Below are 20,689 nucleotides of genomic sequence, written 5' to 3' on the forward strand. Positions count from 1 at the left end.
AATATAACCAGATTCATTCCATAATGTTATGAAATCCAAAATAATGCTGATGTCAAATTTTTCAATATAGAATCATGGATGTGTGTATTTGTACACCACAAGATAAAGATTCAATCTTCAGTTAATAAAAGCTGTATCTTTAAGATTATGGCACAAAACTATGTTTTTTATAATCTTCAGTTAATAACAAGTAAAGTTGTGATAAGTTATAAGATTGTTCGATTTTTAAACATTTTCATTATGTGATACCTACTTTGATGGAAGAACCATGAAGAAAGAAGAAGCATGTCTTAATTATTCATTCTTTTTTCTAAATTTTATGGAAATAAGCGTGTTAATAATCATTAAATAGCAACATTGGCAATTTAACATTGATATAAGATTACAACCACCAAAAAAATTAAGTAAAAAATTGTCTAATACAAACCTTTCAAACTATAACCATACCATTAATCTTGCGCGCCAAGTTCCATTCCTACAACAAGGGGGCAAAACTATCACAAAATAAAACTAAACAAAGACATCAGACACTATTTTGTATACAATAATTACAAGCCAATCCATTTTTTTTTTTTTTTTTTTTGGGAGGGGCAGGGGTGGTATGTTGTTGGCCACAAAATTAGTAGCTTCTCGCAAAACCTTGTTGTAGCTCAGTTACTGCCCAGAGATACTGCTGGCCCTCCTTCATGTGTCACTATGACTGCTCGATGCTTGGACTGCAGAATCGGGAGTGTGTGTGCAGTACCACTTCGCCACACCTCATAGCTCAAAATACAAATACAAAAGCTATACTAGCTGAGAAAGAATATGATAAGTACTTTCTGTAAGGAATTATATATTGCCTTTCAATTCTTGCATTGGGAATGTGATGAATAATAAAGCAAAACGCCGCCATAAGTGGACTTCAACTATTTCATCTCTGCCCAATATGGTGTGTAAAATGTAAAATTGCAACTTAGTTCCTTTTTCCAAATGAAGGCCCTGTGAGTTGATGCACACGGAAAAAAATATTGCCTGACCTGCATAAGAAAAGCAGAGAAATCAGCTATATAAGATAAAGGCAAGTTACTCTAATATATAGGATTAGAAGTTTAGAACTTAGAAGCATAGAAGGATTTGATACAGCTATAAATTATGCTTTAAAGGTATGTTCTATTCTTTCATGTTACACCACAAGGCATACCCTATACTTGAAAATCATCTACTAATTTATCAATGGAAATCAACATAAGCCCAAGTAATTCATCTGTTCAGCAACAAATTTAAATACAACTATATATTTGTCCTATGCAAAACAATATCTCTACTGATATCAAACTTATATCCGGACTCAACAAACTAACAACTAGCCTATTATAGCAGCCCCACATTTTCTTGTTGACCTAAACATGGTATCTAATGAGGTAGTGTCCTTCTCTAGCATCAAAGAGACTTGAGACTTTCAAGGAAGCTCATCTCCACCGAGGTAGTGGGAATTATTTTGTGGATATCTTCCCAAATCACTGTCCCTATTAATGGGAGCAGTACACATATATACACCAGGATCAACATCATTGAAGACAATTTCTCTATAAGATGACAGAAAGTCTCTGAACATTGGACTTGTTTGATAGGTTTGAATCGAAATTTAATCACATTCATTCAGTAATAAGTTTCGACAGGGTTGTGATTTAAAAACTGTTCAATAGGGTTGTGATTTGTGAATTTAAATATCACAGCATATAGCCCTTGAATTCAATTTGATAACTCTAGTCAAGCTACCTGTTGGGACAGTCATGTTAATAGCTAGCTGCTAGGGGATGAAAAAAATGATAATGTCTATAAGCAGGTAAGACAACCTACTGTTTCTAACATAGTACAACAACAGCCAACCATAAATTCATCCAATACAAATCCAGGCAACCTCACCTTCATAAATTTCAAATAGTTGAGAGAAACAAACAATTAATCAGATAGGACAAAACAATGCATATGAAGAATGCAGAAACTATGAAACAAGCTAGGCATATTCACTAACTCACCTCAATTAAGAAATTACACATCTGGAAATATTGGTGCTTGGTACTTCAGGAGTAACCTAAGTTCTGGGACATACTTCATGGCATCTGAATTGGAAATATCTTAATCATGCCTGATCAAGTGCATAATATATTTTTGACACCCGTCTCCGCAGTAATGGTTCAAGGCGGAATGACGGTACTCCAGTGTACCACCTTTTTGCATCATCCATCTCGTTCCATGCTTGTACAATCTCGTCAATCCTGAAACCTACACCTAAAATCATGACACATAGTTAAGCACTCCAAATGGCAAAAGGGTTGAAATTAATTAGTTCTGTAAAAGATTTAGAAATCTACCTTCTACCCTGGAATCATTAGAACAGTGATTCTTCACCATAACAGCTATATCAGTCGGAGAAGCTCCTGCAAGTTCAAACTTTCCAAGAGCGACCTCCAGACATTCATGCCAAACCGGCAGGTCTAGCTTAAACTCCATGATAGATCTTTCATAAAGCATGGTACCCCATAGAACATTAACCTGGGAACTGATAGTCATGGCCATCTCTTCACTATCAATAGTTGATATATCTTTAAATAGACGATCAAACCCCATTTTCTGCATCTGAGCATGGCTGTTTTTAAGGCTGGAGATTGCACTTTGACGCTGCAGCTCTGAATCCTCCCACATTTGCACGCCTTTTTCTATGTTTTCCTCAGCTTTATTATACAGGTCAAGGACACCATTTGGTGACCATGTGTCTAAATCATCATTGTTTGCAACTGCATAGTACCAAGCAAGTTTTGCCTGCTCAAACTGTTGTAGTGCTAACGCTAGATGACCTTCATAGAAATTTGGCTTTATCTTAAGTGCTGCTTCATATTTCTGCCCTGCTTTCTCATACTCCTGTTGGGCCCAATCATAGGCAATGTTTACCTGATCAAGCATAATTTGTTGGGTCGAATCTTCTTCAAAATGTACTCGCTTCCTTGCCCGTGCCATGTGGACGTTTCCCCAATTAAACAGTGCCAATGCTGCCATTTCCTGAAACTTTTCAGCTGCTATATCAAACAGGACCTGAGCTTCTTCACAACTAATTGTCTCTTCCATGGCCTCAGAATAAAGCTTCACCCCTAGCTCATGAAGATCCAAGTATGCATCAGAGCTGAATCCAACATAATTCTTGAACAATTGAGCAAATGGGACAATCCATTCTTCAATGCACAATGTCCCATGTTCATTTACTTTTTTCCCTCTACAACTTCCGTTCTCTGACAAATCGTTAACTCTTATTTTCTCATAGAAAGGATCATGCTCTGGACTAACTTCTACTATGTAAATCTTCACAGAACCTTGGGGGCCGGCAGATGCTTCAGCCAATCTTAGCTCATCACTGGTGGTAATAGTTATCATGTCACCCTCATGATCTTTGTATTTGACAAGAACTGCCTTTGATGTTGGAAACCTATCCTGTATGACCTCCCTCAATTTCAAGAGACTACAATTCACAGGCAGTTGTGCCCACCTGATATCCTCTCCAAAAACCAATTTCACATTATTCTTTGGCTCGTCTTCATTTGCATAAGACATCTTCTCCTCAACCACCACCTTATCCTCAGTTTTCTTCTCTAACAGATCCTCAACTTCTCTCTGCTGACTATCTTCTGCTTTTGTTTGTACATTGGTCTTCAATGCCTTCTTCTTTTCTTGGGATCTGGCTTTTTTATCTTCTTTAACAGCAACTGTCTTCTTGTTTTCTGTTTTCTTTTCCAATATGTCCTCCAAGCATTTTCCGTCATCTTCTACCTTCTCCTCCTCATATTTCGAGTTATTTTTCTTCTTAGATTTCTCTTTTACTGCTTTGGATAGAGGCTGTGAAGCTGGAACACTAGGAGATTCAATATACTCAGGAAGAGGATGGTCAAATACCCTATCACCTCTACTTTCTAAAGTCTGCTTCACCCTCTCCGCTATCTCCAAGGCTGTTAAATTGTTCGGCTCCATGGATAGAACTGCATTCAAATCCCTTAAAGCCAACTCCAACCTGTTGAGCCCCTCATAACACCTAGCCCTTTTTATAAGAGCCTTGCTGTACTTTGGAGTAACTTCTAGAGCTAAATTACATTCATGAACAGCTCGAGGATAATCACTAATACCCATTTGCATATAACAAGCAGCCATGTTGCTGCGAAGATAAGCTACATCAATGTGATTCCTCGGTAGCAACTTGACCGCCTTTTCATACTTCAACAGGGCTCCTTCAGAGTCCCTCCCTTGAAACAATCTGTTACCCTCATCCTTCAACTCCTGAGCCATGGCAATGAAAACTTCTGTATCCTTATCATACGCCCTCGGGCTGTTATCTACTGATCTAGTTTGCTTTTGGGTCAAATCTCCTGATTTCTCCCCAATTTGTTTTTTCTTCTTCCCACTTGACTTCCCCATTGCAGACCTACCAACCCAAATTCACAAAAGTTTCAGTTCCACAACACTAGATCATTCCTTTCTTAGATATACTACACCTTTCTTAGATATACTTCATACTTATCTAACAAATTACATATTCTTAGCAGTTTTACTCTATATATTTTGAGAGAAATTATTGGTCAAAGTTCGATCTTGAAAATCCGAAAGTTCTAGATTATAATAGGAGTAATCACAGTTTAGGAATGGAGAGAGCATCAACTAATTCAAAAATGCAGGAAGAATTTGTATCAGCATTATCTCTTACAAGCTAGAAAACCCATTTAAAATCCCACAAATTTTGTGTTTCCAACTGTCAATATTTAGAAATTATTATACCATCACATCATCAGAATCATAATCAAGCATATTCAATTGCATAAATACAATAAACTAAAATGAGCTCACAAAATCAATTAATTGAACATAATACTTACAAAGTTAATAACTTACAAGGAGGCAAAACACCTATCTTCAGCTGACAGAAAAAGAGTAATCTGGGCAACAAAATTCCTGTAAAATTACACCAACCACAAAAAATTGGAGAGAGAAAATGATAAACTTGGAAGAATTGTAAAAGAAGACCCCCCAAATACAAATGGGTCCTCCTTTCTTTTTATTATCTTGAATCACTTTTTTTACAGCTTAGCATCAAAACCACATGAAAAAGATAAGAAATGAGCTGCAAAATTTGTTTCTTTTTCCAGAAATAAAGAGAAATAATCCCAGAATTTTGAAATTTTCAAATAAATACAAATTGGGTATTTGCCATTTTCTCCCAAATGACATAAATTTGTATAAATCTTCTTTGGGATGGGAGAAGTTTAATAAATTTATGTGTATGATATATGTATAAATGGAAATATAGAATTTCTGTATTTTGATATGAAAATGTTTTTTTTTTGGGAGGAAAAAAAGGAAGAATATAAAATAACAGAGTATGGTAGGAAAGAGATCTGAGCTATGCTTAGTTGCTTGCCAACACGCACTCTTTATTTTTCCTTTCCCTCTTTCTCTCTCTACACGCTATCGGATTCCCTCCTCCTTCAAATTACTCTTTCTTTTTTATATTATTATAAAAAATAAAGTTAAGTAATTTATTTTTTTAAAAAAATATTCCATACAAAATATGTCTTGTGAACATATGACAACTTGTAAAAAACAAAGTAACCTCTATAACACAAATGTGTCTTATCTTCCAACTTGTGAACATATGACAACTTGTCTATCCCCCATATCACTGATCGAGTAACGCTTATAACACTGATCGAGTAACAATAACGAAGGAACCCCTGTAAGGCAGTAACATTGACCTAACCCCTATAACACTAGCGAAGTGATTCATAAAATGGTTTATTACACGATGTGACCGGTCACATATAAGAATTTGTGCAAAATATTAAGATTCATATGAATTGGTGAAAATTATTTTTTTTATTTTTTATTTTTAAATGGTATATGTAAGCTTTGGATACTCTTATCATAAACTTGGAAGGTTCTACAAATAGTAACATGAGTACAATTGTAGATTTGAGGATATGTGGAGATTGTTAAAGTGAAGTAATAACAAGTACAAAATGTTAGTAAGAATATTCCACATTAGCAAAAATCATGATAAAATCAACTACAATTAAAACATGTACAATAGTACACATTCATTTCTAATGCATAAGAAGTATATTATCGGAAATTAGGTACATAAATTGCAATACATCGACATTAATAATATCACCAAGTTGGCAAACCAATTGATTTTAATGACATATTATTAAATTGTACAATCACTTAGATTTTATTGGAGCGCTTTACCTAAACAAGGTTAGGAATTCGCGTAATTCCCTAAATGCAGCCACTCTTTTATATATTCCCACTTTACCGTCCACGTCACCGGTTCAGTTGGAATTTTTTTTGACCAGTTTTTTTACAAAACCGCTACTTCAAGTAGCGGTATACTCAATAAAAACCGCTACTTCAAGTGGCGGTTTATTAAGTGAAAACAATTCACAACAAAAACCGCTACTTGAAGTAGCGGTTTTGTTTTTAGAAACCGCTACTTGAAGTAGCGGTTTTCCCTGGACCGGAAAAAAAAAACCCGGTTTTTTTACCCAATGCTTACGTGGACGGTAGATTGGGAAAATGTAAAGAAGTGGCTGTAATTTGGGAATTGAGGTTTTTCTTGACATTATTTTGGGAAAGAGCTCATTTTATTGGTAGAGTTTTATATTTTCCATGTAAAGAAAATATATCGTCATGGACGTTAACTATCAACTTAACATGTCATAAATGTAAGGAGTATTATTGTGATTAGTTAATTACCCCTTTATTTGTCTTCATCACAAAAATTTATGTTTATGCTCGGAGAAAAATAATTCTCAATCTTCTTCATTTCTCTTTACTTCAAATTCATCTCTTAAGACGTGATGAATGTAAAATAAAGGGATAAATTATATAATAATTTATATACGAGTGATTGTTAATCTTAATTTATAATGATGATAATTTACTAATTTAGAGAAGAAATACGAAGACTAAAGGAGTAAAGGGTAACGAATTCTAACAATGTATTTAAAAATGTTAGGGTGGTGTTCACGTCACTCTAACAATGCTATCTTCTGTTGTAAAGACTAAAGCCCTAAAGGAGTAAAGGGTAACGAATTCTCGCGGGAATTTTCAACTGTAAAAAAAAAGGCTGACAAAAGTTGTTTGGATTGTTTGTAAAGTCTCCACCAAAAAGTGTGGGACTATCGTCTTTCGTCTACCCAATTTGCCTTTTAGTGGACACCAAGCCAAACATGTCCTTAATGTCACACCATACCTGATACCCCACTATTCCACTATCATATTTCTGTAATATTATTTTATTATTATATTTTTTAAAAAAAAAATTTTGAATTTTTACAATGTTTAACACGCGTCTTAAAAACGTACAAGTGTACATCTTTATTTTTATACGGATAAAAACTATAAAAACTTGATATTCATAAATTATACAATGAAATTAATGTAACAGAATTTCACATAACTATATAATCTCTTATAGATTAATAAGAGTTTATGGTTTAAATTTTAACCCAAGTATTAAAAATGGAAAAAAAAAATAGAGACGAAGACAATAATTGATTAGTAAATATGAATGGCATCGAGTCATTGTCCTTTTAACAATAAACCCATATTTGCTTGTTTAATAAATTAAAAGATAATATAATTTGGTTGATTTAACATAATTTAAAAAAAAAAAAAAAAAAAGTACTATGTAGTTTTGTTGATTAAAAGAGTGATAGAATATGAAACATATTCCTAAGCTTATGGTTGAGGGTCAAGAATATGTTTTAAACTCTATCAAAGAGAATACAAAATACAAATGAGAATTGAATTTTTTTGTAGGGAAAAAGATTAAAGATTTTAGATGAAATTAGATTGATAATATTAAATACCCCACTCTGATAATAATGAATATCCAAAAAGCTAAAGCTATAACATTATAAGTTGTTGAAGGTGACAATTCAATAATACAGTATTGTTTAGAGAAATTATATTCATACACTCTAAAATTTATTGATTATTATTGTATGGAATATATAATTACTCTTGTTTTTAATTGATAAGGAATCATTTTTTTTTAATTTTTTTTTTGTGAAATCCTCACAAACCAATTCTGACCATCCTTTCAAAATTGCAAGTTAGACTCTTGGGAGGGTGTGAAATAAGAAAATCTCTACTCCAAAAAGACGATATGATAGCAATATAGCATATTTTAAAATCAGCATTACATTAATTACCTAAGTATGCTCTTTTATTTACATTGACCTAAATTTTTAAAATAATTACTACATACGTACTTTATTTGTATCATCATCGATAAATATCCTCTAAATCAGAATCAATCAATTTGTTTGCTCAACCAATTTTTAGTTTTGTTTCGTTTTAAAAAAAATTACTTCATAGAATTACTACTTTTCAAAAAAAATAATAATAATAATAAAAATTAAGATTTAGCCCAAATCTAATTGTATCTTTTAAACATTCTGAATCTTAGGATCTCTTTTCCTTTTTTGCCCTTTTTTATGGGACTTTGATCTTCTTCGTCTGTCTTTAAGTGGCTTGGCCGCATCCCTTCGCTTTCTTAAAGTACTTCTCCTACACTCCTTTCTAATATAGCTATCTTATTTTGGAGTATTTGGAAACATCGTAATGCAGTTATTTTTAAGAACTCTTTTGCTAATATTCATTGTAATTCTATTCGAGCTTTCTTTATGTTTAAGGAATGGGAGTTACATTCACTTCTTGATGCCATCCACTTTCCTATTACGACAACCACCACTGTCGTCAACTCCTTCCCCCCACGTTATCATAACTTTGAACATTGACATATAAAAATGTATTAGATCTTACTCCCATGTTTAATTTTAATAAGATTAGTTACAAAGAATAAAATTTCATGACCATTATCGCTTTAAATTAATCATTCCAGGCCATACATGTCATGTATCATCAAATGGGTTGTAATTAAATATATATTAGGTATTCATGTATTAAACTTTACAACTGTTTACATTGAGACACTCTAACAACAAATACTAGTCTACACAATATGTAAAGGGATCAGGTAAAATCATGTATGTTTAAGGAAAAAAGCAAGGGAAATAAGTATAATTAGTCATACTAACTATCATGATTAGCATGTTAAGAAAACTAATGCAATCTTCTGGTAGCCACGTAGCAAACTCTTAATTGCAGCAAGCATAAGAATTCCTGGCAAACTATCACCATGGTAGACTGTTGCAATGCCCACCTACCTAATTTCAACACGTACTTCGTATATAAATAAGAAGCATGCAGAAGATAAGAAGCATACAGAAGATAAGAAGCATGCAATGCACCATTACTAGATATCCGAGGAAGGGACCAAAGACAATCAGTAAATAATCTTACTATTGATCATGTAACATTGTCCATCCTTCCAGCCAGTAGACATCACCAAATCAGCCGCAAAAAGCTTTGGAGAAGAAGCATCAGCAGCACCAGGTTCCTCAAGCTTGGCCTTGAACCTACAGCCTAATCGATATGTACCAAGGTTTATGGGGACAATAAAACTGTCCAAAGATTCCACTAGCCCATACTTTGTGCCATGCTTCTCGTTAAAAAAATTCAGTGCAGCTTTTGCACAAAATTCATTTTTTCTAGCTTTCGATTCCTTTGACAAATAAATGCATCTGTTAACTGACCGACCTTCAGTATAACGCTTCTCACAGTGAGCAAGTACTGGAGGGCATTCTCCACAGCATGCAAATGTCGCTTTCTTAACTGAAAAACCATCAAACCCAATCATAAGTAAGATGTGCAGAAAGCAGGTAACAATGGCATGTTAAATTCATCTGATGTAATCAAAGAGCTTACAATTAACAATGCAGCAATGCACATCACGGACTCTCTTATTCCTACACCAAAAGTTGGCATAGAACAGCTTTGGTCTGGCATTCTTCTCAGGCTTGGCAGCAATGAAGTTGCTGTGAAAGCGGACTCCAGAAAACATGTACTGAGCACTTGCCAGTGGTTCAATGACCTTATAATTTGTACCATGTTCGCAATTCGCAATTGAAAAATGACAAAGCAACTTTAGCACAGTACATACTTTGAGCCAAAACAAGCCCTCCTGGGAGCACAGGACAAGAGATGAAATATTCACATATATCACCAAAGGTAGCCTTAGTTTTGTTAGATTTTTTAGCAGTTGAAGATAAAGATTTAGATGCAGCCTGAGTTGAAGCCTTCTGACGTGAAGCCGTGGGGTCACACTCTTGAGTATTAACTTCAGTTTCTGAGGTGTAAACTTTTGTAAGATTCAGGTACTCTTTTATTGCCTCACTACTGATTCTGAAGTCCACCAAGTAAAACATTGAAAAGAGTCAGTTCTGTGAAATGTGTATCAATTTATAACACATCCACAAGTACTAATAATTTCCAAATATAATCTTGGCGTGAAAATTTGATCAGAATAGGGGAAAATATATAATAATAAAAAATAAAAAATAAAAATAAAAATAAAAACTAAAAAAAAAACGGTTATGTCACTTGGAGCCTTTGAGGTTTTATAAAATGCATGAGCTACCCACTCTTTTTACTCCAAAAAAAAAAAAAAAAACAACCTCCATTATATATTTTTAAAAAAAAAATCATGTAACTAGATAACCACACTAAGAAAAATCATTGGAAAAATAATGAAGCAGAAGGAAAGTGATGAAAAAACTTAAATTCATATAATATGATCGAATCACATACAGGGTGATGTGGACTTTACTAGGATCAATAACTCAAAACTAGGAATGTCAATAGTGACCAGCAGCATCAACTATAACGTAGAAGTACATAGTGGACGCCATAAATACTATCAATAGACATTGAAAAATATAACTAAGCATAAGCTGACATCATATATGTAAAAATGACCATATTAAAGTAATTAAACACTAAACATTACAGTAGAGCAACAGAGCTCAAACTGCAAAGTTACATAGGTCCTAGAGCAATTGGAAGGCCAAAAAGAAATCAATGGTAAAAAAAGAGAAGGATCAAATATTAATGGGTACTTTGAATTAAAGAAAGAACCAAGGCCAACCATCACCAGTCTAAATTTTTTGTGCAAGTATATGACTGTGCAAGCAACAATCATTTCTACAAAATACTTCATGATAACATCAAATAAACACAACAATTTAAAAGCTAGTAAAAGGAAGTTTTATCAAAAAGGCTTAAAGTACCACTCAAAAAGCAAACAGTGTTCAATCGCATACCATGTCAGAGACTAGAACAATCAAAAGAAAAGTGAAAACCCTAAGCTATACAAGCCAATAGGACTGAAAGTATACAAAAGCTCTGAAATAAAAACTAACCTTTTGAGACGAGAAAGAAAGCGTTCTTCGCCTTGTGGTTTATCCATCAAATCTTGCCAGATGTAGCTTCATAGGTGTATTAAAAGTCAAAACAAAAAAAAAAACAATTATTAAATATACACATAGCTTCATTGGAGTATGACACACCAATACAAAGAAAATCAATATACATGTGTATGTATATAATAATAGAACATAAACAAAAGCTCAGCAAACCAAAATAACTAAATTACCAGCGAACGAGATCGGCAACATTGATGTTGTTGCCCCGGCTGTTGATAAACTCAGCCACAATAGTTTTCCTTGGCATAAAGAGTTCTTTGCCTTGTCGTTTATTCATCAAGTCTTCCCAGATCAAACTTCATAGGCGTATTATATTCAAAACAAAGAAAACCAATTATATGTACACGTAACTTCATTGGAGAATGATAAACCAGCATAGAGAAAATCAATATACTACCCCCGTAACATTTTAGCTCCAACAATTCATTCTTCACGCCTACCAAGACACATTTTCATCCATGTAGTACTTTAATTATATCAATCAAAGACTTAGTCCTATAAATGGGGTCGTTTACATGAACCAAAAGCTATGTTACTCGGACTCTTTCATTTACCTCACATGTCCGTGTCGACACAACTTGTGTCGGACACCGACACCGACACTTGGACACTTCATTTTTAACTACACAACTTTTTCAAGAAAATGGGCGAGTCCGAGGCTTGGACACCCGTGTCTAATTTGACACTTTATTCGAGACCAAGTAACATAGACCAAAAGTGATAGACTAATGCAGATTGATAAAAGCTTAGCAAAAAAAAAAAAAAAAAAAAAAACTGTCAACTAGATTGATGACGTTGATGTTGTTGTCTCAATTGTTGGTAAACTGGGCCTCTATAAAATGTGTATAATTGTGTTCAAATTATACATTTATGCAAATTATGAATAAATTACACACCCAAAAAAAATTACACACCAAGATGAACCAAAATAGATCCGTATTGACTATATTTTTTTCTTATGCAATATTTCATATGTTCAAAGCAAGTTGAATAAATAGTTCAAAAGTCAAATTATTGCAACTAATGCTACGGAGGTAGTATAAGTGTATGTATATAATAATAATAATAATAATAATAATAATAGAACATATAGGTATAAGCTCAATAAAATTATAAAAAAACAAAAAACCTCTGAACTAGATCGGCGACATTAATGATGTTGCCCCAGCTGTTGACAAGCTCAGCCACAATATTTTGTATTGGCAAAAAGCATTCTTTGCCTTGTCGTTGGTTCATCAAGTTAAGGTCGACGATTCTTCATAGGTATATGAAAAACCAAAACAAAGAAAATCAATTAGTATATAAACACATAACTTCATATGAGTATAATAGACCAATGCACATAAGTAAAAGCTTATCAGGGGGAAAAACATGGTGCTGTTGTCCCACCTGTTGATAATCTGGGCCTTAGTAATTTTCATTGGCAGAAATAGGTGATCCCCTATTGGAGGTAAATCTTTAGTGATACCACAGTCATAAGATTGATCTGTAGAAGGAATCTTTGCTGCTCTGGTATCGGTATTGGTATTGGTATTGGTTGCTCCTTCGAGGTCAAGGTAGCCTGTCTGGCAAAAACTAGAGGGGAGCATAAAAAATCAAATGATTGAGGCTGTACCAATTAATTAATAATGAAATTAAAAAAAAAAAGATTTTAGATTGAATTTAAATAGAATAGAATAGAATTAAAAGAAGGGCTCACCCTTGGAGACAACGTTGAAAGGATGTTTGCCCATAGTGTGTAGCCAATAGTGCTTCCAAGATAGTGGTTACAACAAGGTGAATGAGTTTAAAGTCGTTGATGGTATTGTTATACTGAGACGTGATGTTTTTGGCTAGTAGTAAAAGACGCGAAACCAAGGACTTTCTGGAAGATGGAGAAGGAGAGGAGTGATGGTGAGATGATGGAGCCTTGGAGGGTTTCTTAATAAAATCCTTTTTTATGTTCAGGTACTCCTTCTTTGCCTCAGGGCTCAAACTGGAATGCAATGCACCCAAACAAATGGTCAGAGACATACATGGTCTTGTAACTATGAATAAATATAAATAATTGATACCAAAATTGTATGAACCAAAGTTGAGAAAGAAAGAAATTAATTTAATTGTACAGCAGTAATTGGAGATTCGTAAACCAGATACATAACAATCGGCAAACAAGTATATGTAGCTACATTCATTCACCTATAAAAATAACCTTATATTGTCCATAAAATTCATAATACACGAGTAAAATCGATTGATCCAAAGAGATTTTGTTTCGGCTATAATCAAACTAAGTAACCCAGTTTTCTATTGTAATAACAACCCCTCTATTCAAGTGGGTTGGCCACACCAACACCATGAACTTGTAATAGTATAAGAATTATTGTTGATAGAAAACAAAAGAATTTTGAAATAAGTAGTGCAAATCCCAGATGTATAATACCTTAATCAATCATCACAATTTAATTTGGCATACAAATTCATCGTCATCAAATCGAAATTTATGATTTTTTTGGGTAACATGGAACAACAGGAAGTAAAAGCAGAGATTAAAAGGAAAAGAAGAACCTCTTGAGAGTCGCAATTAGGTGTTTTTCGCTTTCAGGAATTTCCATCAATGCTTCGTATAGGTCGCTGAAAAGGAAAAGGGAGAAAATCATAATCATATTCATATGAATAATCGAAAAACAATTAGGGATACAAAGCTTCACCTCAAAATAATCTCAATGAAATTTAACTTAACCTCACTACTACTCTCGCGGCTTTCGTCAGCCATTGCCATAAACAATTCTCTTCTCTCCTCTTCTCTTGATGATTTTGGCAGAAAACGCAATTTTCAATCGGGGTGTTTGTTTAGGAGGAAATTCATGTTCATCAGGCTGAGTTACAAACCTTGTAAATCTAGGGGTAAAATCGTCTTTTCTTGCATTTAATGGAGGGTAGTGTTGTCAGCACAGTAAATATCATTGAAGACGGCACATTACCATGCAAACGTTGGGGTTAGTCAAACTAACTCTGCCAAGTCAATGTCCTTAACCTCCATTACTTGAATTTTCGCAGTTAGCCACAATCGTCACTTTCCCAAATTTGTAACCTTAATCTAAAACCATGTTCGAAAACGCATGAAATTGAACCTTGTAGCAGAAATTGGAGTATGATAGAGACGAAGATGATCCATTAAGAAAACTTCGATGCCCTTATTGTTATTGCATATCATCAAAACACATGTTTCCTGAGGAGAGAGAAACTATCAAATTCTCTGGATTAATCAATTTTATCAAATCAACTCAATTTATTTCTTTCTAAACCTAATTCAGTCCAATCAAATTCAATTCAATTAAAACCAAATCAATTTCAAATCTAATTCGAAGAATTTTTGGAGGTTTTTCAGAGCAAGCTTGTACAACAATGACGAATTTGTATGTATCGTAGTGTAACTAATGGCGAACTTGTATGGTGACCGATCTTCAACATATTCTCTATTGCGAGCTCTGTCATCTCTTTCAATGGCCAAATTGACTACCAGAGGTATGCAAATGAAGAGAGATGATGTAGATCCAAGGAGTAATTAAAAATTTTATTTCGTGTTTTCTGTTTTTTTTTTTTTTCGATCTTGCTAACGAGCGTCCCGGGGCGTTAGATAAGGATAAATTATATTGGTTGAAATGGTATTAAGTTAGGAATTCATGACAAAATCACGCGTCGTTCGGTGTAATTAATGTTAATTTTACTTTAATATATGCACTTTAATTCTCTTATCTAACGCCCCCGGGGCGCTCATTAGCTTTTGCCTTTTTTTTTTAATAACGTCAAGGTTAAATAGGACGTTACTAACCCCATTAATAACGTCCGTCTACTATGCCAAGTCAACTAACGTCCCAAACAATATAAAAATAAGAAGATGGCCCAAATTCAGGACTGATTTACAAATTTATGTAAATTAGGCTGATCAATGGGGGCGCGCCCGTTTGTTTAGTGGGCAAATCCCTAACTAGGGCTGGTCTGGACCGTAACCAAATCAGACCAAACCGTATTTTAGCGGTTTGGTTTGGTTTACGGTTTGGTTTCAATTTTTTGGGAATTACGGTTTGCGATTTGGTTTGGTTTTTCAAAATTATAAACCAAACCAAACTGTAAACACAGTAAACAGCATTTTAATATTTATATAATTTTTAAATAAATTAAAATAGTTACTATATATTATAAAAAAAAATAATAAAACAAAAAAACATGAAAAATCATTAGAAGACTATACGGTCAGTATACTACTATACTCTATACCATTGTTAATTTGTTATGTACGTAGTATTATTTTTATTATGTGTTATTGTGTTAGCACTTAGCACTTGATTAGTTGGTTGTTATTTTTATTAAAACTTTGTTGTATAATTTAATGCCTCTGGGCTAATTATTTGAACTTTATTAATGCCTTTGGGCTAAATTAGAAAATACTACTATACTCTATACCATTGTTAACTTTGTTGTATAATTTAATGCCTTTGGGCTAAATTAGAAAATAACACCTGTTAAAAGACCTAATTTTGTTTTTAACACCTTAAGATTTCGAAGTTTAATTATAACACCTGTTAAAAAATAAAAATTTTGCTTTCACCACCAGATAACAGAAACTGTGACGGAATTTTTTGGTGGGGCCCACATAGTCGTTTACCCTCCAAATTCCATCCCCTTCAATTCGAATTTATCTTCTCTGTCATTTATTACCACCCAACTAATTTTGCTTCATTGAATTTCGTCTGCAAATCTTGAACAACCAAAATTACTGCGAACATTCAAACCCTATACTGATTATTGTGATTGAGAAATTGAGTTGGAAGAGGAGGTGTCAATATTGGAGCGAAACAAGTCAGCGAGATTCCGTCAGCCATTTCCAACATCCAAAAAGCTTGGACTTTTTCGTGGATTTTGACAGCAACAGGAGTAAGATTCCAATACAGGTACCTTTCGAACCCTTTAAGGTAGTTTTCAACAAGTACTGTGTGCTGCATTATGCCATTTGTGTGGGTGTAGTAGGGTAATTTGGGAAAAAAAATTAGGAACCCTAAGAACAGTAAAATGGGTTAATTTGTAATTAAAGTTGAATTTGATTAAATTAAGTATGATTTAGTGTAATGTGTGAATTATTTAGTTTAAATCATTGATTTTATTGACTGTTGACTGGTTTGTCATTGTGTTGGTTTAAATATGTTTGATTTTGTTGATTAAAGTATTGCGGTTGACTGTGTAATGGGGTTAGCTATGTTGGGTTTTATTGATTTGCTTTGCATTTGTTTATTAGGTAGAAAAATGGCCGACAACGAAGATGGATTAATTGATATAGTATTTAGAGTAGGGGGTGCTTTTGTTACTAAACAAGTGTCAAAATCAAAGCATTTGCTTTGTTGGTGTGGTGGGTTATGTTATTGGAGGAGGGATGTGGTAGTGGATAAGATAGATTTGCATTATTTGAGGGTAGCTGCTGTGCATGGGTTTGTGAACTTTAATGTCCATGTCCCACCTAACTACAGACTTTGGTATAAAGAAAGAGGTAGGACCTTTAACACAGGGAGAAGGGAGTTAGTAAATGAAGAGGAAGTGAAGGGGCTGCTGGAGACAGTGAATGGGGAAGGGTATGTTGAAGTATTTGTGACTGCTAATGAAACATTAAGGCCCATACATGAGATCCAGGCCCAGTCCACTCCAGTAAAGGCTGAGAGAAAGGGGAAGAAAAGTTCAGGTAAGCCTGCTGTAGTTAGGAAGAGCCCAAGAATTAACAAAAATGAGCCTAAGGTGAGGGAGGGTGAAGAATCTCCTAAACCTAGATCTAGACAGGGGATAGAAAGGGTTGAAGGGGTTTCTGTTGAGATTAAGGGGGTTCCTGGTAAAGGGAAGTTGTTGAGTAAGGGGAAACAAAAGGGTAAAGCTAAGCTTGAAAGGGGTTCTGGCAGTGTGAAGGTGTTGGATAAGGGAAAGGGAAAAAAAAAATCTGTAGGCAAATGATTGATTTTTGAGGATAGTAGTGAGGGCAGTGAGACTGGGAGGGAAGATGATTTTTCTTCAAGTGATGGGAGTGAGATTGACATAACTTGGGAGCCTGGAGAGGAGGAGTATGACAGTGGGGATGAGAGGTGGTTTGTGCAGAATTCTGAAGAAATTTTAGCTAAGGTAACAAGAAGTCTTGGGAAGCAGTTTGATGTACATGATGAGGGGGTTTCCAAGGATCCAAAGGCAAGGTTGACAGATAACTTGGATGTGAATGAGGTACAACTACAAGAAGAAATTGAGGGAGAATCAGATGACCTAAGGAGCTTGGATGGTTCATCTGATGAAGAGGACAAAAGTCCATGGTTTAATGACAAATCTGACTTCTCAAAGCCTGTTGTACTTGTTCATAGGCTTAGGTTTAGCAATGCTACAGTGTTGAGGAAAGCTTTAAGAGTGCAGGCCATACAGAATAGGTATGAGTACTATTTTTTACACAATGATATTACTAGGATTACTATTCAGTGTAGGAATAGGTGTGGGTGCAAGTTTGACACAAAGACAAGTAGGATGCCTTTGTGTATATGCAGGGGTGGAGTGAAGTGTAGTTTCAAGATCCATGCTACTAAGTTAAAAAGACAACAGACTTGGCAAATAAAAACCATGAAGTTGGAGCATAAATGTGTGAGAAGCAGGGAGAACAAGAAGGTCACAGCAGAGTTCATTGCTGAGAGGTATCTTGAGGATTTCAGAACTAACCCATCATGGAAGGTTAAGCAAATCAAGGATAGGGTGCTTCATGACTTGGGGGTAGAAGTGACCTACTACAGGGCTTGGATGGCAAGATGTAGAGCTAAGTTGATCATTTTTGGTTCAACAAGAGAGCAATATGCTAGGGTATGGGATTATGGGAAGGTTGTACTGAAATACAACCCTGGGTCTGGTTGTAATGTTGTGATTGATGGCATTGAAAAGCCTGAGCCTCCCTTGTTTATGAGGATGTTTATTTGTTTAAGGCCTTTGAAGGATGGGTTCTTGAAGGGTTGTAGGCCAATTATAGGGGTGGATGGCTGCCACTTGAAAGGAGGTTATCCAGGCCAGATTTTAGTTGCAGTCTCCAAGGATGGGAACAACAGCATTTACCCCATTGCTTGGGCAACTTGTGAGGTTGAAAACAGGGAGACTTGGGTCTGGTTTCTGGAATCCTTGATGCAATGCATTGGAAGTGCAGATGGGGCAGGCTTCACCTTCATGTCAGACAGGCAGAAGGTAATATTGTTTTGATTATTGTAGTCTTATTTTCTGTCCTGTTCTTTATTGTTTGAAGTGTGACAAGTAATTGTTGATGATGTTAAACAGGGACTGGTTGAAGCTCTGTCTGAAGTTGTGCCTAATGCAGAGACTAGGTTCTGTGTTAGGCACATTTGGGCAAATTTCAAGTTGAAGTTCACTGGATCAGTTTTCAAAGAGCTCTTTTGGAGTGCTGCAAGAGCAACAACATTTGTAAGTCTCTAGGTGACCTTAAATTATTTTGAATAAGTAAATGCATGATATTGTTCCTGTTCATGTACCTACTTCATGTAATAATGTTCCTGTTGTGTATAAAAGCAAAATAAGAGCAACAACAGTTGTGTATGTTATTCTTTCATGATAATGTTCCTGTTGTGGTTGTAGGTTGAGTTTCAGATAGCCATGCAACAGATTAGGGAGCTTGATGAGGATGCTTACAATTATTTGGAGAACATCCCCACTCATCACTGGTGCAGACATGCATTCAGTGACAGTTGCAGGTCCAACATGTTACTAAACAACATGTGTGAGACTTTCAACTCTGTTATCAGAGATGCAAGAGACAAACCTATCCTCACCCAAATGGAATGGATGAGGAGGTACATGATGAGGAGAAATAATGAGAAGTGGGAGGACTCCAAGGAAATCACAACCAACATCACTCCATATGTGCATAAGCTATTTCAGAGGATGAGCTATGTGGCTAGGAATTGCATAATTGAAGCTGCCAGGGATGACACTTATGAAGTGCAGCTGAATGATGACCAGTTTCTAGTTGACTTGCCAAATTGGTCTTGTTCCTGCAATCACTGGCAATTAACAGGCATCCCATGTATTCATGCATTTGCATGCATAATGGATCAGAGGGTTGATGCTGAGCAGTTTGTCCACCCCTATTACACTATGGACACTTACAGAGCAGCATATGAGCCTGCAATTCAACCTATGCCAGGCCCAAAGCATTGGGAGAGAGTGAACATGAGAGAGCCTCATCCACCAGCATTCAAACAGCAGCCTGGAAGACCTAAACAGAAGAAGAGGAAGCTGGAACCTGGGGAGGGAACATCTGCAACAGGAGGGGAGCAGGGAAGAAAGAGGAGGAAAAGTCAGTGTAGGATTTGTGGTGGATTTGGCCACTATCCCAAGACTTGCAAGGGCCCACATGAACCTGAACCAACTGAGCAGAGAACTGCAGGAAGGCCTCCTTTAAATTCACCTTGGGTAGTTGAGCAAAGGAAGAAGAGGGAGATCAAAGCTGCTAAGAAGGTATGCTGTTGGATTTGTAACTTTTCTTTTAAAATTTGTGATGAAATTGGATGTTGATACTTGTTTATTGGTATTTGTGTTTAATAAACAGAGTGCAATAAGGGCTGGTCCAAACAACATTGGGAATAGGACTTTTCCCCAAGAGCAACCTGGCTGTGAACCATTGAGTAAGAGGAAAGGTTCACACAGTCAACAAGGGCAGCCACAAGCCAAGCATCACACCACCCCCTCTTCCAGCCAACCTGAACCCAATGCTACTAGAGTGCAGACAAGGAGGGCTAAGCTGCTGACTTCCAGACAAGGAGGGCTGACACAATGATGTTTGAATTGTTTTTCTGAACTTTAGTTGTTGGTTGTATTTTCTGAACAATCAGTTGCAATATTTGTAGCTTTACTTTTGGGTATAGGACAAGGATCCTGTTTTGTTAAATTAATACTTTGCTTTAAGGCTTTACCAGCCAATTTTGTTAGGCACTGCAACAACAAATTTGATCAACAACTTAAATGCAATATCAACTACCTTTATTGCTAAGAGCTCCGCTTCTGCTGGGTTTCTAGCTTTGATTTTCCAATTTTGTATTTTCTGAACAATCAGTTGCAATATTCCTCCCTTTATTGCTAAGAGCTCCGCTTCTGCTGGGTTTCTAGCTTTGATTTTCCATGACCCACCAGTCATCCAACATCCATATAGATCCCTAATCACAGCCCCTGCACCTGCAGAATCCTCGCTTCTCCAAGCTCCATCAACATTGAGCTTTGCA

General features: G+C 35.4%; 5 protein-coding genes across 8 annotated transcripts; 2 read left to right on the top strand and 3 right to left on the bottom strand.

The window, feature by feature from the left end:
* Positions 1-351: 351 nt before the first annotated feature.
* Positions 352-5,637, bottom strand: LOC110722852 (protein PHOX1-like). Of its 2 annotated transcripts, none has more exons than XM_021902154.1 (4): positions 4,915-5,637; positions 2,358-4,450; positions 2,022-2,274; positions 352-1,019 (listed from the first exon to the last, which is right to left on the bottom strand). In XM_021902154.1, exons 2-3 carry the CDS (start codon positions 4,441-4,443, stop codon positions 2,126-2,128), a joined length of 2,235 nt encoding a protein of 744 aa, XP_021757846.1. In that variant the 5' UTR covers positions 4,444-4,450; positions 4,915-5,637; the 3' UTR covers positions 352-1,019; positions 2,022-2,125. The 2 variants fall into 2 exon arrangements, with proteins under 2 accessions (XP_021757846.1, XP_021757847.1); XM_021902155.1 differs by having other exon boundaries at positions 4,899-5,637.
* A 3,346-nt stretch (positions 5,638-8,983) lies between these two features.
* LOC110722583 lies at positions 8,984-12,427 on the bottom strand. Of its 3 annotated transcripts, none has more exons than XM_021901847.1 (4): positions 11,585-12,427; positions 11,352-11,417; positions 9,859-10,335; positions 8,984-9,765 (listed from the first exon to the last, which is right to left on the bottom strand). In XM_021901847.1, the coding sequence occupies exons 3-4, from the start codon at positions 9,992-9,994 to the stop codon at positions 9,377-9,379; spliced, it is 525 nt and encodes a 174-aa protein (XP_021757539.1). In that variant the 5' UTR covers positions 9,995-10,335; positions 11,352-11,417; positions 11,585-12,427; the 3' UTR covers positions 8,984-9,376. The 3 variants fall into 2 exon arrangements, with proteins under 3 accessions (XP_021757539.1, XP_021757541.1, XP_021757540.1); XM_021901848.1 differs by having other exon boundaries at positions 11,352-12,427.
* Positions 12,192-14,209, bottom strand: LOC110722554. The gene is made up of 6 exons (XM_021901819.1): positions 14,105-14,209; positions 13,962-14,027; positions 13,114-13,389; positions 12,804-12,989; positions 12,544-12,669; positions 12,192-12,246 (listed from the first exon to the last, which is right to left on the bottom strand). Exons 1-6 carry the CDS (start codon positions 14,173-14,175, stop codon positions 12,192-12,194), a joined length of 780 nt encoding a protein of 259 aa, XP_021757511.1. The 5' UTR covers positions 14,176-14,209.
* Positions 14,210-16,296: 2,087 nt separating this feature from the next.
* On the top strand, positions 16,297-17,395 carry LOC110722856. The gene is made up of 2 exons (XM_021902158.1): positions 16,297-16,348; positions 16,690-17,395. The coding sequence occupies exon 2, from the start codon at positions 16,698-16,700 to the stop codon at positions 17,388-17,390; it is 693 nt and encodes a 230-aa protein (XP_021757850.1). The 5' UTR covers positions 16,297-16,348; positions 16,690-16,697; the 3' UTR covers positions 17,391-17,395.
* On the top strand, positions 17,395-20,442 carry LOC110722855. The gene is made up of 4 exons (XM_021902157.1): positions 17,395-18,641; positions 18,732-18,875; positions 19,047-19,928; positions 20,020-20,442. The coding sequence occupies exons 1-4, from the start codon at positions 17,943-17,945 to the stop codon at positions 20,245-20,247; spliced, it is 1,953 nt and encodes a 650-aa protein (XP_021757849.1). The 5' UTR covers positions 17,395-17,942; the 3' UTR covers positions 20,248-20,442.
* Positions 20,443-20,689: the final 247 nt, after the last annotated feature.

This window comes from Chenopodium quinoa, unplaced genomic scaffold (assembly GCF_001683475.1).
Source record: "Chenopodium quinoa cultivar QQ74 unplaced genomic scaffold, ASM168347v1, whole genome shotgun sequence".
Lineage (NCBI taxonomy): Eukaryota > Viridiplantae > Streptophyta > Magnoliopsida > Caryophyllales > Amaranthaceae > Chenopodium > Chenopodium quinoa.

Bases quoted from the DNA above. Each gene is read 5' to 3' on its own strand.
- LOC110722852 (XM_021902154.1), bottom strand. From the start codon at position 4,443: ATGGGGAAGTCAAGTGGGAAGAAGAAAAAACAAATTGGGGAGAAATCA. The intron at 2,275-2,357 runs GTAGATTTCTAA...TCATGATTTTAG, and splicing joins TAATGATTCCAGGGTAGAAG to GTGTAGGTTTCAGGATTGAC.
- LOC110722583 (XM_021901847.1), bottom strand. From the start codon at position 9,994: ATGTTTTCTGGAGTCCGCTTTCACAGCAACTTCATTGCTGCCAAGCCT. The intron at 9,766-9,858 runs GTAAGCTCTTTG...ATGGTTTTTCAG, and splicing joins GCATTGCTGCATTGTTAATT to TTAAGAAAGCGACATTTGCA.
- LOC110722554 (XM_021901819.1), bottom strand. From the start codon at position 14,175: ATGGCAATGGCTGACGAAAGCCGCGAGAGTAGTAGTGAGGTTAAGTTA. The intron at 14,028-14,104 runs GTGAAGCTTTGT...TTTCCTTTTCAG, and splicing joins TTCATTGAGATTATTTTGAG to CGACCTATACGAAGCATTGA. The intron at 13,390-13,961 runs GTTCTTCTTTTC...ATTGCATTCCAG, and splicing joins CTAATTGCGACTCTCAAGAG to TTTGAGCCCTGAGGCAAAGA.
- LOC110722856 (XM_021902158.1), top strand. From the start codon at position 16,698: ATGGCCGACAACGAAGATGGATTAATTGATATAGTATTTAGAGTAGGG.
- LOC110722855 (XM_021902157.1), top strand. From the start codon at position 17,943: ATGCCTTTGTGTATATGCAGGGGTGGAGTGAAGTGTAGTTTCAAGATC. The intron at 18,876-19,046 runs GTAAGTCTCTAG...TTGTGGTTGTAG, and splicing joins CTGCAAGAGCAACAACATTT to GTTGAGTTTCAGATAGCCAT. The intron at 19,929-20,019 runs GTATGCTGTTGG...TTTAATAAACAG, and splicing joins AGATCAAAGCTGCTAAGAAG to AGTGCAATAAGGGCTGGTCC.